This window comes from Anthonomus grandis, chromosome 14 (assembly GCF_022605725.1).
Source record: "Anthonomus grandis grandis chromosome 14, icAntGran1.3, whole genome shotgun sequence".
Taxonomy (NCBI): domain Eukaryota; kingdom Metazoa; phylum Arthropoda; class Insecta; order Coleoptera; family Curculionidae; genus Anthonomus; species Anthonomus grandis.
In genome coordinates this window covers 21,574,821-21,588,431 of record NC_065559.1, presented here as the reverse complement: position 1 = coordinate 21,588,431, position 13,611 = coordinate 21,574,821, and the positions used below count along the sequence as shown (strand labels likewise).

The 13,611-nt window shown below is 32.1% G+C and overlaps 1 protein-coding gene across 1 annotated transcript in view; it reads right to left on the bottom strand.

Annotated features, from left to right (window-relative positions):
* LOC126744730 (sodium channel protein 60E) overlaps window positions 1-13,611 on the bottom strand; it is a 533,812-nt gene that overhangs the window by 92,663 nt on the left and 427,538 nt on the right. Inside the window, exons 9-10 of the mRNA XM_050452261.1 lie at window positions 11,454-11,608; window positions 3,596-3,740 (exon numbers count right to left, since the gene is read on the bottom strand). Coding sequence (XP_050308218.1) covers window positions 3,596-3,740; window positions 11,454-11,608 — 300 coding nt within the window. The remainder of the gene's footprint in view (window positions 1-3,595; window positions 3,741-11,453; window positions 11,609-13,611) is intronic.

Sequence of the window (13,611 nt, the reverse complement as noted above, 5' to 3'; positions counted from 1 at the left end):
CTAAGTATCTTAAGGTTACTCCCAGTTTTGTTCTTGGAGATGTTGGTGCTCGTTTCCATTTTAGAAATTCTGGGTTTTAACAAACTTAATAATTCCGCACTTCTATACGAGTCGATCTCTTCAGTTTTAAGCTCTTTTAGTAGTTTAGTGGAAGCACCCATTGCAGTTCGTCGCTTAATCCAGTTTCTTACCCATATTTGTCGAGATTTGTTAATCACAGTTATTTTTCAATTAAAATTCTTAATACTTTCTCTATGATTAACCGAACACCAGCACGAACATACATACTGGGAGCCATTTTTTAGTACTCTTTCTAATAAACTAGAAAATATGTATACTATCGACAAGTGTACTGGCGTCAAGTATTTTCGCCAGTAAACTATTCAAATGTAAACTACGCTTAAGACAGACCATTGCTGAAACTAAAAATTATCGGTACCAGTGAGCATTAGCAAAACCTTTACGTATTGACTTTTATGTTTTTTTTGTGTAAAATTGCATAGACGATAATTGATGTTGTGAGAAGCAAGGAGGCACCTCCATAAAGGAAAACAAACTAGAACAAGGTCAGAAGGCCTTAACAGTATTTTCGGGTATTTCGAATTTTATTTAAGTATTATGTGATTTATTTATTATGTGGTCCACTATCGAAGGTAAAGATTTTGATTTAAAATATATAAACATATTATTAAATTTCGCGACAGTGTCAAGCATATTAAATATATTGTAAAATAAAAAATGTAAACTGTTAACTTTAAAAAAATATTAATTAATTATTGAAAACTGGAATACAGAGGTTTTGAAATACACATTTGTTTCTTTTATCCAGTCAGACTTTTTCCTTTTATTTTTTATAATTATAGATAAGGTACTAAGGCATGCTTGTGATTATATGACAAATTCAATAAAAGAGGATATAAATTTTTCAACTAAGTTTGGCCTAATTAAAGGCAATTTAAAAAATAATAGAAAGCTTCATATTATACGCTTACCGGCACAAAAAACAAGCACTTAACATTTTATATAAAATTTCTTTTAAAACGTTTTTTTTTAATGTTTTGTGATGTTCTATTGTTCTTATAAATTACATTGAAATAAAACAACAATACACGGAAAAACAAAACTTCTCCATCTGAGATTAACTTTCATTTAAAAAAATTTGTAATATTTATAGCTCAATAATAGGTTATACTTCGTTAAAAAAATTATCTATTCTTAAAATTTTATTTCGGTTCTACTTGCTATATTAATTTCTAAATTTGGTTAAAGTAGAATAAACAAGTTATATACAAGAAAAAAAACTAAAATTAATTAAATTTTATTTCTTCTTAAAAATTCAAGTCTTTCAAGAAAAAATTTGATTCGAGTAGTTTTAATTTTGTTATAAACAATGACATATGCATGGCTTAAATTAAACTTTGCATAATATTCAAACAAATTTCATTTGTTCCTTATAGCAAACAAATTATACTTAATGCAATATTCTTATACTTATTTTAAGAATAAGTCGTTTTAAACTAATTATTATACTTGTACACAGCATTGAACAGTCCTACGCAATTATATCATTGTTCATTTTGTTCGTGTAAGGGCTACCGGTTTCGACATTGTTTAGGCGCTATTCTGGTGCCCGTTTTTTGTGACTTGTGAATTATTATGGAGCAATTGTTAAGCAATTGGGATTTGGAATCCCTTTTAACAACATTTATGGGTAAGTAAAAGATGTTAATACCGTATTAAAATAGTCGTGTATACAGTGCATCCCAAAAGTTATGTCTAAATTCATTTAAAATTCAGGTGTGTGTTCGAAAAAAAAAACGCTCGGACCCGTCGATTTTTATTTCAAGTTGAGTATTTTTGTACGTGAAGTTTGTATATACAGGGTTGCTCAAAAATAAATTACGACCATCAACTGAATTTTTTCAAATGAAAGCACCTTTTTTTATTTCATTTTTGAATTTCGCGTGGAATTCTACGTATGTTTCATGCATTACGTCCTATACCTAAGTCAACAGTTATCGAAAAAAAGACGATTCATGTAACAAATAAAAAAAGAACAAAAATTAAGTTAAATTTTCAAAATGGTTGCCATTCACGGCTTGACAATATCCAAGGCGATCAATAAAGTCTCGTTGCACATTTTCAATCATTTCCGGAGTTATGGCGCGCACTTCTCTGCGAATTCTCTCTTTCAAGACGTCTAGATTATTTGACCTATTAACAAATACCTTCGACTTGAGGTTCGACCCACAACAAAAAGTCAATTGTTGTTAGGTTGGGCAACCTAGCAGGCCATTCGATGGGTCCTCTCCTTCCTATCCACTGATTGGGAAAGGTTTCATCCAAAAATGTACGCACAGTGGAAGCATAGTGCGGAGGAGCGCCATCTTGCTGGAAAATTAGTTCTTCGTCAGGATAGTATGGGTCCAATAGATTTGGAAATAAAGCTAGTAGTGCTGCAACTAATTCAAATTGGAGAAAAAATACACTTGTCCCGTTAAAATCTGTTTAAAGAAAAAGGGACCTATTACTCTTCCGCGCACTATTCCACACCACACATTTATAGTTTTTGAGGGTACTGGGTGTTTACCTCTATCATCCAATGCAGATTTTCTGTTGCCCAATATCGACAATTTTGTCTGTTCACACTACTATTCAAACAGAACGTGGCTTCATCGAAAAAAATTATATTTGTTACTAAATTATTATTTAGATTGCACATGTTTTGTAAGCGTTCACAAAACTCATTTCACCTATCGAAATCGTCATCAAATAACACTTGCACAGGAATAACTTTATAGGGGTGATATTTGTGCTTTTTAACTATTCGGTGAATTATAGATTCCGCCATGTGTAAATTTGTCCCAATCTGCGTCAATGTCCTGATGCATGCGTCGCCATTATTTTAAGGAATATAAGTAAGTCGTCACAAGTAAGTGTCTGTCAAAAAAAGTTTTTCCTGACTTATCAATAGCAAGCCCAAATCTATAAATAATGAATTTTGATACTTCTTCTTTTGCATTGAATGTAAATAAATTATCTACTTATGAAGTAGATATGTTCAGCAAAATCTGAATATAATTAACTATAGACTTTACGAATATAAAGCAAAATCGTTACGAAGATGATTTTAGATAATTTCTAATGACTGAAGGACGTGTGCTTATAGAAATACTTTCAAAAAAATATCACTTCAAAAGAGCAATTTTTATTATTACAATTCGTATTTAATTTGGACCAAAACTTTAAATTTCTAGTTCCCATGACACTGCAAATTACCACTATAATGAAATTTGCTTCACATAATCCAAATTTTAATTTTTTACAATTTTTCTTAATTATAAGTTGATGAAAATTGTAGAAATAACCCGCACACAAAATTGGTTTTAACGGCATATCGTTTCTCCGTGAATCCTCGTTCTAAATCGTCACCATCAAAAAACAAGAAAATTTTTATTAGAGCACAGCCCTGGAATATATAATTTACCGTTTTAAAAATAACTCTATTATATCTCTATATTTTCTTTTGCTGGATATAACTATTTTATGTGAAACTTAATTCGGTAGTTCTACTAAAAACATAAAGGAAACCTACCAATAACCACAATATGTGATAAATATTCATCTGGTTGCAGGGTATACATTTCTGCCTTCTTTTTACTTGATCCGACCCCGTTGCATTTTATAACTTTGATTTCCTTAGGGCTAACAGCTACAGTAACCGGTGTTACTTCCAATCGCTGTAAATTAAAACAGATAATTTAAGAACCCAACTTTATAATTTTAATATTAATCTTATTGTATAAATGTAGCGGTTTTTGTTTGCAAATTTTGATATACAGGGCGTCCGAGATAAAACAGTCCGCCCTGAAAATTTGAAAAATAAATCGTTAAGACAAAAATGGCCGAATGCGTCAAATTTAATATTGAGGGGGGACATTTCTCTGACATCATCCTCCCACCTTCCATGTCAATTTTTTTAAATAATAATAGGGGTCAAGTGATAACTTGAATTAAAGGTATTTTTTTTTAATTTGTTCTCAAGAAATGGAAATAGATGTGGATAAAAAAATAGACCTCATTTTAAATGACAAAAATAAAATTTGTCTAGCACCTATTTTATGTTAAAAATGATCTCCGCTAACCTCCATACAAAAATACATTTGTTGTTCAAGACTTCTGCGCACATTTCAGACGTTATTAACTGACATTCGTTAACAATTAATCTATTTAAAAGATCTTGAAGGGAGTCAGGCTTTGCGGCAAGGAATTTGGTTTTTAGATGACCCCATAAAAAATCCAAACGGGTAAGATCGGAAGATCTAGCAGGCCATTTTACGGTACGGTATATATAATAATGGCGAACGGTACTAGTATAATGTAATGCCATCAGTGCGAAAGTGGTGAAACATCAGTTCTCAACTCAGTTATTCTGCGATTGATGGCGTTCTGTGAAAGTTCCAAGTAATTTTCAACTTTAACAATTACGATTTATATTAAGAAAAAAAAGGTCCAACAATATGATCTTTCAAGATACTAGCTCATACATTAAGTTTTTGAGGTCGCTGGATATGTGTTTCTCGAAATAAATGGGAATTAGTGTTGCTCCAGTATCGATAGTTGTGCCTATTGACTTCACCATGTAAATAAAAGGAGCATTCGTCCAAGAAAGAGATATTGTAAAGCAAATTTCTCTCACCATTTAACCTATCACTGAAGTACTCACAAAATTGTACACGACCATCAAAATCATCTTCGTTTAGCACCGATTAGATTTGGTAGACATGATATTTGTGTAATTTCAAAGTTTTGCAAACGGTAGTTTTAGACACGATAGATGCGGTAGGAATTTTTTGGAGCAGATGTATTGCGATCAATCTCAACATGACTCAACACTGAAATTTCTACCAGTTTATTTCTCTCTGGATGCTGAACTGAATTCAAAGGATGATTTCTCCTCTTATCCAGATGATCACCATTAAAAGCACAGGCTGCTGCTCTAGCAGACTTATTGTGTTAATAGTAAAGACCCACCAACTCAACTGTTTATTGCAGCGTATTAACAATTGTTATCAATATTACCAGGACTAGATTAAACAAATACTGCGTGCTACTGTTGTTATTGCTCACTTCAACAAAACACCGATACCAAAATAAAAATAACTAAACCAATAAAAGCGTCGAGATATGCAAGTATTTACTTCATATTTTGACATTTTTGTCAAATAAACTTAAATTTTTGGAACGTATTTTTTTTTATTGATTAGAGATAACACCTGGATAATTAAAAAACAAGAAAATTGTAAGATTTAAATTTTTGAAAAGTTTCAGCTAGGTTTATTCATATTTCTTGAAAATGAATTGATAAAATAAAACAATAAAAATAGCTATGTCAAGAATAAAATTCAAAGTATCACTTCACCTCTATTCCCATTTAAAAAAAATTAATTGAACCATCAATTTTTATCAATAAATATGCCTTTCAATATTAAATTTAACGTGTATTTATTTTTCAAGATTTTCAGGGTGGACTGTTTTGTCGTGGACAGACTATCTTGGACTGTACAGGGTGTCCCAAATTCGAGGGTGACCATTGGAATCTCGGAAACTTTACAGTAAAATTTACAGGATCGATTAAATGGAGGCAAAGTTGAGCGATTTGGAGCTTCATAAAATGACGTTTAAAAATTGTTTAAATTCCGGATACTTAATAAAATATATCCAAGATCTTATATATACAGGGTGTCCCGAAATTACATCGCAATATTTTACCAGCCGCATCTTTGTCTAAAAATAAGACAAAAAGTCCATATACAGTATGGTTCAAAAGTGCATCGTTTTTAAGTTACAGGGTGTTTTATGAATCATGTTAAAGATGGTTTTTTGTTAATATATCCGGAACGCCTAGTTGTAATCTTTTGAAATTTTCAACATTTACTATTGGTTTTATTAAAAACTGATATTGCAACCATTTTTGCCAAAATGTATACAGGGTCGTGTGAAATAAGTGGTCGGTAAGTTTAAATTATTAAAACTTTTTTTCTAGCAACTCCGTGATAACTTTGGTATTAGAATTGAGAAGAACAAACATTTTTACATAAAAAAGGTGCTCTTGTCTAATTTCGATAGGAGCTTCCGTTTTCGAAAAAATTAGATGTAAATGTTTTGCAAAGAGAATGCGTAAGTTATTTTGGTAACAGTTAATAAAATTAAAAAGCATCTTAAAAATCCGTTGGGGATAAACATGACCTAAGACTTATCACAAATACTTTATTTAAGATCAAAAATTGTTTTTCGAGTTCAATTGTTTTTTTTTAATGTAATTGAATAGGTAAAAAAAAGGAACAATTAATTTATTACGTAAAAAAAAAACATAAAAACACCAAACAAAAAAGCACAAATTACAACAAATGTTCAAAGTGGTTTCCATTTTGCTGAAGACACAATTTTGATCTACGCGTTATTGCGCGAGTAGCCCTTAAAACAAAAAATGGATTTCTCTTTATTTCATTAACAGCCCAATTAATCCTTTGCATCAGTTGTTCACGGGTATTTATCTCCACGGCATATACCAACTCATTTAAATGTCCCCATAAATAATAATCTAACGAAGTTAGATCTGGAGATCGAGGAGGCCAATTTATAGGACCACCTCGACCAATCCAACGTTTAGGAAAATGGTTATTCATCCACTCACGCACATTGCGACCAAAATGAGCAGTCTTGTTGAAAAATCATGTTTTGGCGTAAGATAAGAGGAACTTCTTCCAGATGCTCCACAAGATTATTTTCCAGCATATGAAGATAATTCTCCGAAGTTAGCCGATTGGGTAATTCTATCGGGCCAATAAGTTGGTCCCCGATTAATCCCGCCCACAAATTTACCGAAAACCTTCTTTGAAAATTACTACGCCTTATGGCTCTTGGATTTTGATCTGCCCAAAAATGCATATTATGCATGTTAAATGAACCATTTCATGTGAAAGTGGCTTCGTCCGTCCATAAAATGGAAGGAATTAAGTTTGGATTATTAATTACCCATTGACAAAATTGGATCCTCAACGGAAAATCGTCTGGCTCTAAATCTTGGACCCGCTGGTAATGAAACGGATGTAACCCTTGGGATCTTAGCATTCTTCCAATCTAATAAAAATTAAATTACTATCGTAACAATAAGTAATTTTTTTAATTACTTACTATAGAGCGAGGGATATGTGTGGCTCTTGACACATTTCTTATACTTGCCCCCGGATTTTCTTCAAAAACATTTAAAACATTTTCTAAATTATAATCTTCTTGTGGTCTGCCTTGTCCACGAGCTCTTTGAAAACTTATTGCATAAATTTCGGTGAGTGTTTATAAAAACTTGACGATCTGGAACATGTCTTAGGGGAAATCTTCGGCGATACTCACGGACAGCCGCTAAAGAACTGCCATTACACAAACCATAAACAAAATGCATGTCAGCTAACTCTTGATTTGTAAATCTATCCATAATTTTTGAAAAAAAAATCACAAAAAAGAACTAATTTACTTTGCCAAAGCAAATTTAAAAAATGTGGAATAACAACAAATTTTAACAAATAAACTAATTGTCAACAAACACAGCCAACTATTATTTTACAAGATGTTATTTGTAGTTACCAATTCATGATTTATTAATAATTGATTTTTTCGAAAACGGAAGCACCTATCGAAATTAGACAAGAGCACCTTTTTTATGTAAAAATGTTTGTTCTTTTCAATTCTAATACCAAAATTATTACGGAGTTGCTAGTAAAAAAGTTTACAATTTAAACTTTACCGACCACTTATTTTACACGACCCTGTATACATTTTGGCAAAAATGGTTGCAATATCAGTTTTTAATAAAACCAATAGTAAATGTTGAAAATTTCAAAAGATTACAACTAGGCGTTCCGGATATATTAACAAAAAACCATCTTTAACATGATTCATAAAACACCCTGTAACTTAAAAACGATGCACTTTTGAACCATACTGTATATGGACTTTTTGTCTTATTTTTAGACAAAGATGCGGCTGGTAAAATATTGCGATGTAATTTCGGGACACCCTGTATATAAGAAATATCCAAAAAAAAAAGAAATTTGTCAAAATCGTTTTTATCTTCTACAGACTTTATTTAAAAAGATATCAGAAAATTAAAAACAGTTTTTTATTGCCACTTTTTATGTCTTACAACTGTCGCAAAAAATAATTAATCCGACCATAGCGACCGAGCGCCATATTGAATTTTCTCATTTTTACAAAGTATTTGTAATTGCCTTTAAATTACAAAAGTACTAGTACTTAATAGACACTAACCTAATATTTTGATTTTTTAAATTTATATAGTAGGCCATGACAAAATGACATTAACCGGTTAAACTTAATAAGATGAAAAGATACATTTTCAATAAATTGGTTAAAAAAAGCTATATCAAATACAGAGTATTTTATAGCTTCAGTTTATGTAAAATCAATTTATTTGGAAATCTTAATGATATATCTTTCTCTCTTGCAATCATGGAGTTCTTATGGGAAGTACTAGAAGGAGTAATCGGACATGCAAGTGCAGCGATACCTCATTTTAAAGGTAATTAAAAATACTTTTTAAAAATGAGAAAATCCAATATAGTGTCCATAAGGAAAAATAAAGTTGATGATGATCAAAAAAAAAAACGAAACGTCAGATTGATTTTTTTTTACGTCATGTTGTAATACATAAAAAGTGGCAATGAAAAACTGTTTTTAGTTTTCCGATATCTTTTTAAATAAAGTCGGTAGAAGGTAAAAACGACGATTTTGACAAATTTCAGTTTTTTTCGGATAACTCCGGAAGTAATCGGAATTTTAAAATTTTTTAAACGTCATTTTATTAAGCTTCAAATTGCACAACTTTGCCTCAATTTAACCGACCCTGTAACTCTTACGGTTTCCGAGATTCCAATGGTCAGCCTCGAATTTGGGACACCCTGTACAGGGTGGCCAAATAAGAATGCGAGGTACTGTATCTGGGAAACTATTCATCGTAGAAGCTTGCGATAAAAAAAATTTATACTAAAATGGCCAAGAGAATGACCTGGAAAATATTTTCAAGTTTCTAAAATGGCCGCTAGAGGGCTTTTTTCGGCTTTCTGACACAAATTACTAATTTTCTCAAAAAACTTAAATGCAATAGTATAAATTTTTTTATACAAAAAAATAGCTTAATGACGCCTAAATATGCTTGCGGAAACCGCATCTTAATATCTTCATCCTAACCTAAAATTTAGGCCAAAGAAAATTTTATATGGAAATCCCTTAATTTTTATAAAAAGTACAAAATAATTTATTTCGAATTTCTTTTATAATGTTGTGGCCCTATAAAAGACCGATTTTAAAAAGAAAGGGTTTTAATGCCCCCGTAAATGCTCGAAATGCTGACCATCAGGCTCTATGCATTGCTGAAGCCTCTCATGGGTAGATAGAACTGCAGCTTCAATTTCGGCTCTCGGTATGGTATGTATTGCATTACGAATGCGGTTTTTCATATCTTCTCTAGTCATAGGCTGAGTCTGAAATACAATGTCCTTTAACCGCCCCCATAAATAGAAATCAAGACAGGTTAAGTCTGGGGATCGCGGAGGCCATGGAAACAGGCTTCTTCTTCCAATCCACCGCTGTTGAAAAATGTTATTAATATGCTCTCGCACATTCCTAGCAAAATATGCTGGACAACCATCCAACTGCAAAACAAATTTTGCCGGACTTCCAGTGGCATATCTTCCAGCAACAACGGTAATTGATTTACCAAAAAGTCGAAAAAAACATTGCCATTTAGAGCTTGCTCAAAAAAATATGGTCCAATAATGTTGCCTCCAAGTATACCACACCACACATTTAAACTCCAGCGCCCTTGGTGCTGAACTTCACGCAACCAATGCGTATTTTCTGCAGACCAATAATGCATGTTATGCAGGTTGACTCTACCGTCACTATTAAATGTGGCTTCATCGGTCCAAAGAATTTTAAATAAAAAATCTCTCTCTGTGCATTCTATAAATATATTAAAAAAAAAGCTGAACTTAAATAAATCCATATATGGCGATGGCTATTAGAATTTACCTATTGTCCTTCCAAATATTTTGAATCGTTGTTCTTGATATGCCTAATTCAAGGGATAATGCTCTTGTGCTAACATGAGGATTTCCTTCAATATATCCCAGTACGCTGTTAATATTGTCCACATTTCTTCTAATTCTTGGCCGTTAAAACCTAGGCCGAAAACTACCATTGGCTCGTAAGTTCGCCACTAATCGGGGAAAAAATCAAATATCGCAAGGACTTCGATTTGGATATCGAGCAGCATAAACTCTTTTTGCTACTGCAGCATTTTGAAGACATTCAAAATAAACCGCAAGCATATCAACAGCTTCATCGTTCGTAAAACGCATTTTGAAAAAACAAAAAATGCTCAAGTAACGTACAACTTTTGACAACTTACTATTGACAATTTGAGGAATGTTTATAATTTGAGTAGACATTTGTTTTGTTGCATTCCATGGCCTGCTTTCTAATAATTATTTTTTTCGTATTATATCCATAGTGAATATATAACATAAAATAGGTCTGATTTTTGATATAAGCATTATTAATACTTACCTTTTAGTGATATTAGGTAATATTTTCCAAAATGGTAAATTTTGTTTTCAAAAGTAGTGAATTTTAAAAAATTCCAAAATAATTAGTATAAAAAAATTAAAATTTAAGGGTATAAAATATTCTTTGGCCTATATTTTAGGTTAGGAACAAGATATCGAGTTGCGGTTTTCGCAAGATTATTTAGACATCATTTAGCTATTTTTCTATGAAAAAAAAATCATATCAACGCATTTAAGTTTTTTGAGAAAATTAGTCATTTGTGTCAGAAAGCCGAAAAAAGCCCTCTAGCGGCGAGATGTAAAACTAAAAAAACATGAAATATAATAATATTCGTAGCTTAATAATAGCTCTTTTCAACTAGCCCAAGTTTGATAAAATCGGCTAAGGCGTTTTTAGTATACAGGGTGTGTTTTAAGCCAACTTTTGAACACCCCCCACTACTTTATTTTTAGAGATACAGCAAAACTATTTAAATAAAAAAGGTTCGGATTAGTCTCTACTTTAATAATCAGCTATTTTTTTGTTAGGTTAATTCAGCAAAATTTACAGAAACATCAGTTTTCTAGATTCAAGATTGCAGTTGCGCCCCCTAGCGGCCATTTTAGAAACTTGTAAATATTTTCCAGGTCATTCTCTTGGCCATTTTAGTAATAAATTTTTTTATCGCAAGCTTCTACGATGAATAGTTTCCCAGATACAGTATCTCGCATTCTTATTTGTCCACCCTGTACATGTGCATAACTAAATTCGTAAAAATAGAGGATACATATTTACTTAATTTAGTACTGTTATTAAGTAATGCTTACTCTTAAAGATGTTTGTAGATGTGATCCAACGTCTTCAGACGTAGCGTCACCCTCCTCGTGATCATCAACGACTCCAGAATCATCTAACGATGACTGTTTCCCTTCGCCACTATTGCTGCTAGCTTGACGACTTTGCATTCCGCTCTTCATTCCACCTAAAAATTAATAAGGATATTTTAAATAAAATACTGAACCCGTAAAAAGATTATTATTGACAAACAAATATAATCCGCTTCAGATTAGCCTGAGAGATAATCGTATTAACCCATATCTAATTTGGCAATTCTGGCGTAGAAATCAAGCCTGGCATGCGGCATAATGCCAATATCCATCATTCATGAATAACCCAATTAACTAGTCACTTTGCTCTGCTAACGTCAGAGTTATACTGTGGAGCAGTTTAACTGAGAGATATAAATATCCGATTTAGTTGAACTTGATTAAACAGTTGAGAAGGGTGTTCATGATAGTTATACGGGTGCCAAGATCAGGTAAGATAAAGTGACTAGAATATTTGTTTTACTAATGTATTATGAGAAAAATTTATAAAGTAGTTAGAAAATTAATTAAGATATCATTGATCATCAATACCACGAATCACATCATTATCATAATAGATCTAGAAATTTATGAAACGAATAATTTGCAGATTCTTAACATATAAATCATCTTAAATTTTTGCCTACTCTAATTTCAAATTTCAAGAAGTATGAAATGATAAAATAGCTTTCCATAATGAAACACTTCTTTTTAATTAAAGTACCATGAGACTGATATATTCGAAGATTTCAAAGTTCGAGAATGTATGGAGTAAGAATCTACATTTGCTTGCGGCTGGAATGCATACACTTGACAAACATGAAAATAGGAGATTTTATATTGTTAATTTGTGGAATGTTTATAAATAAAGGGCCGTTTGGCTACAGAAAAGTATATACTCATATAAAAAACATTTTATGGGCACTTTTAGTTAGCTACAAACCTACTTTACATCTCTAATGTGTTAATATCTACGACATATTAACACATAATTGATAGCATGATCTTAATAGGATGGTCAAAGATTTAGAAGTAGTTAAAACTATTAAACGACGCAAATAGGAATATTTTCATCATATCGTAAGATATCCGAAAAAATATTAGATTTTGCATCTTATTTTAAAGGAACAAATCCTAGGCAATCGTAGTCCAGGAAGATAGAGAACATCCTGGTTAAATATGTTGAGGCAATGGTACAGGAAATCTACAGTCTAACTTTTTTAATTGTTTTATTGACAGGTGTCAATCAAATAACTATTAACATGATAGTTAACGATCATTAAACGGTCATCATACCAAAAGAAGAAGAAGTTTCTTCTAAAAGGCTGTTAAGGCCTAAGCTGCTATGAATATTCAAACCACTTTCTGTGCTTTTATCTCTAGTATATGTTTATTGAATAAGTAGTTCTTTTTCAATAATTTTTCCCCAATTTTTGTCCCCACTAGTTTCTAGCGAGGCAATAGTACAGAAAATCTATAGTCCAACTTTTTCGAGCAGTTGTCAACATGATGCCCAACGACAGTTGAACGGTCATGGTACCAGAAGAAGAAAAAGAAGATTATGGCCTAAGCTTTTATGGTTATTCAAACCAATTTATATGCGTTCATATCTCCAGTATAATATGTTTAATGAGCAAGAGGTTCTTTTTTAATAATTTTTACCCCACTATGTTTAAGGCAGTGGTACGGGAAATCTACAGTCCAACTTTTTCCACAAGCTGTCAATATGACAATAGTTGTCAACATGATGAAAAACGATCGTTGAACGGTCATCGTACCAGAGGAAGAAGAAGAAGAAGACGGTTATGGTCTAAGCTGCTATGACTATTCAAACCACTTTCTCTGCCTTTATATCTCTAGTATATGCATAATGAAAAAGAGGTTCTTCTTCCATAACTTTTACCTAATTTTTGCCCTACTATGTAGTGAGATTAGGATCCTCATTTAAGAGGCATGATAGCTTCTTTGCTTCATGTGCTTCTCTCATGATGTATTCGGTATCGTCTCACTTGGTTAACAGCGTCAAAATGTTTGGCCAATCACCGGCTAAGGAATGAAAGGGGTCTGGGAACGGGTTTAGAAGAAAAGAAAAGGACAAAGAATAACCACGTGTTGTCTG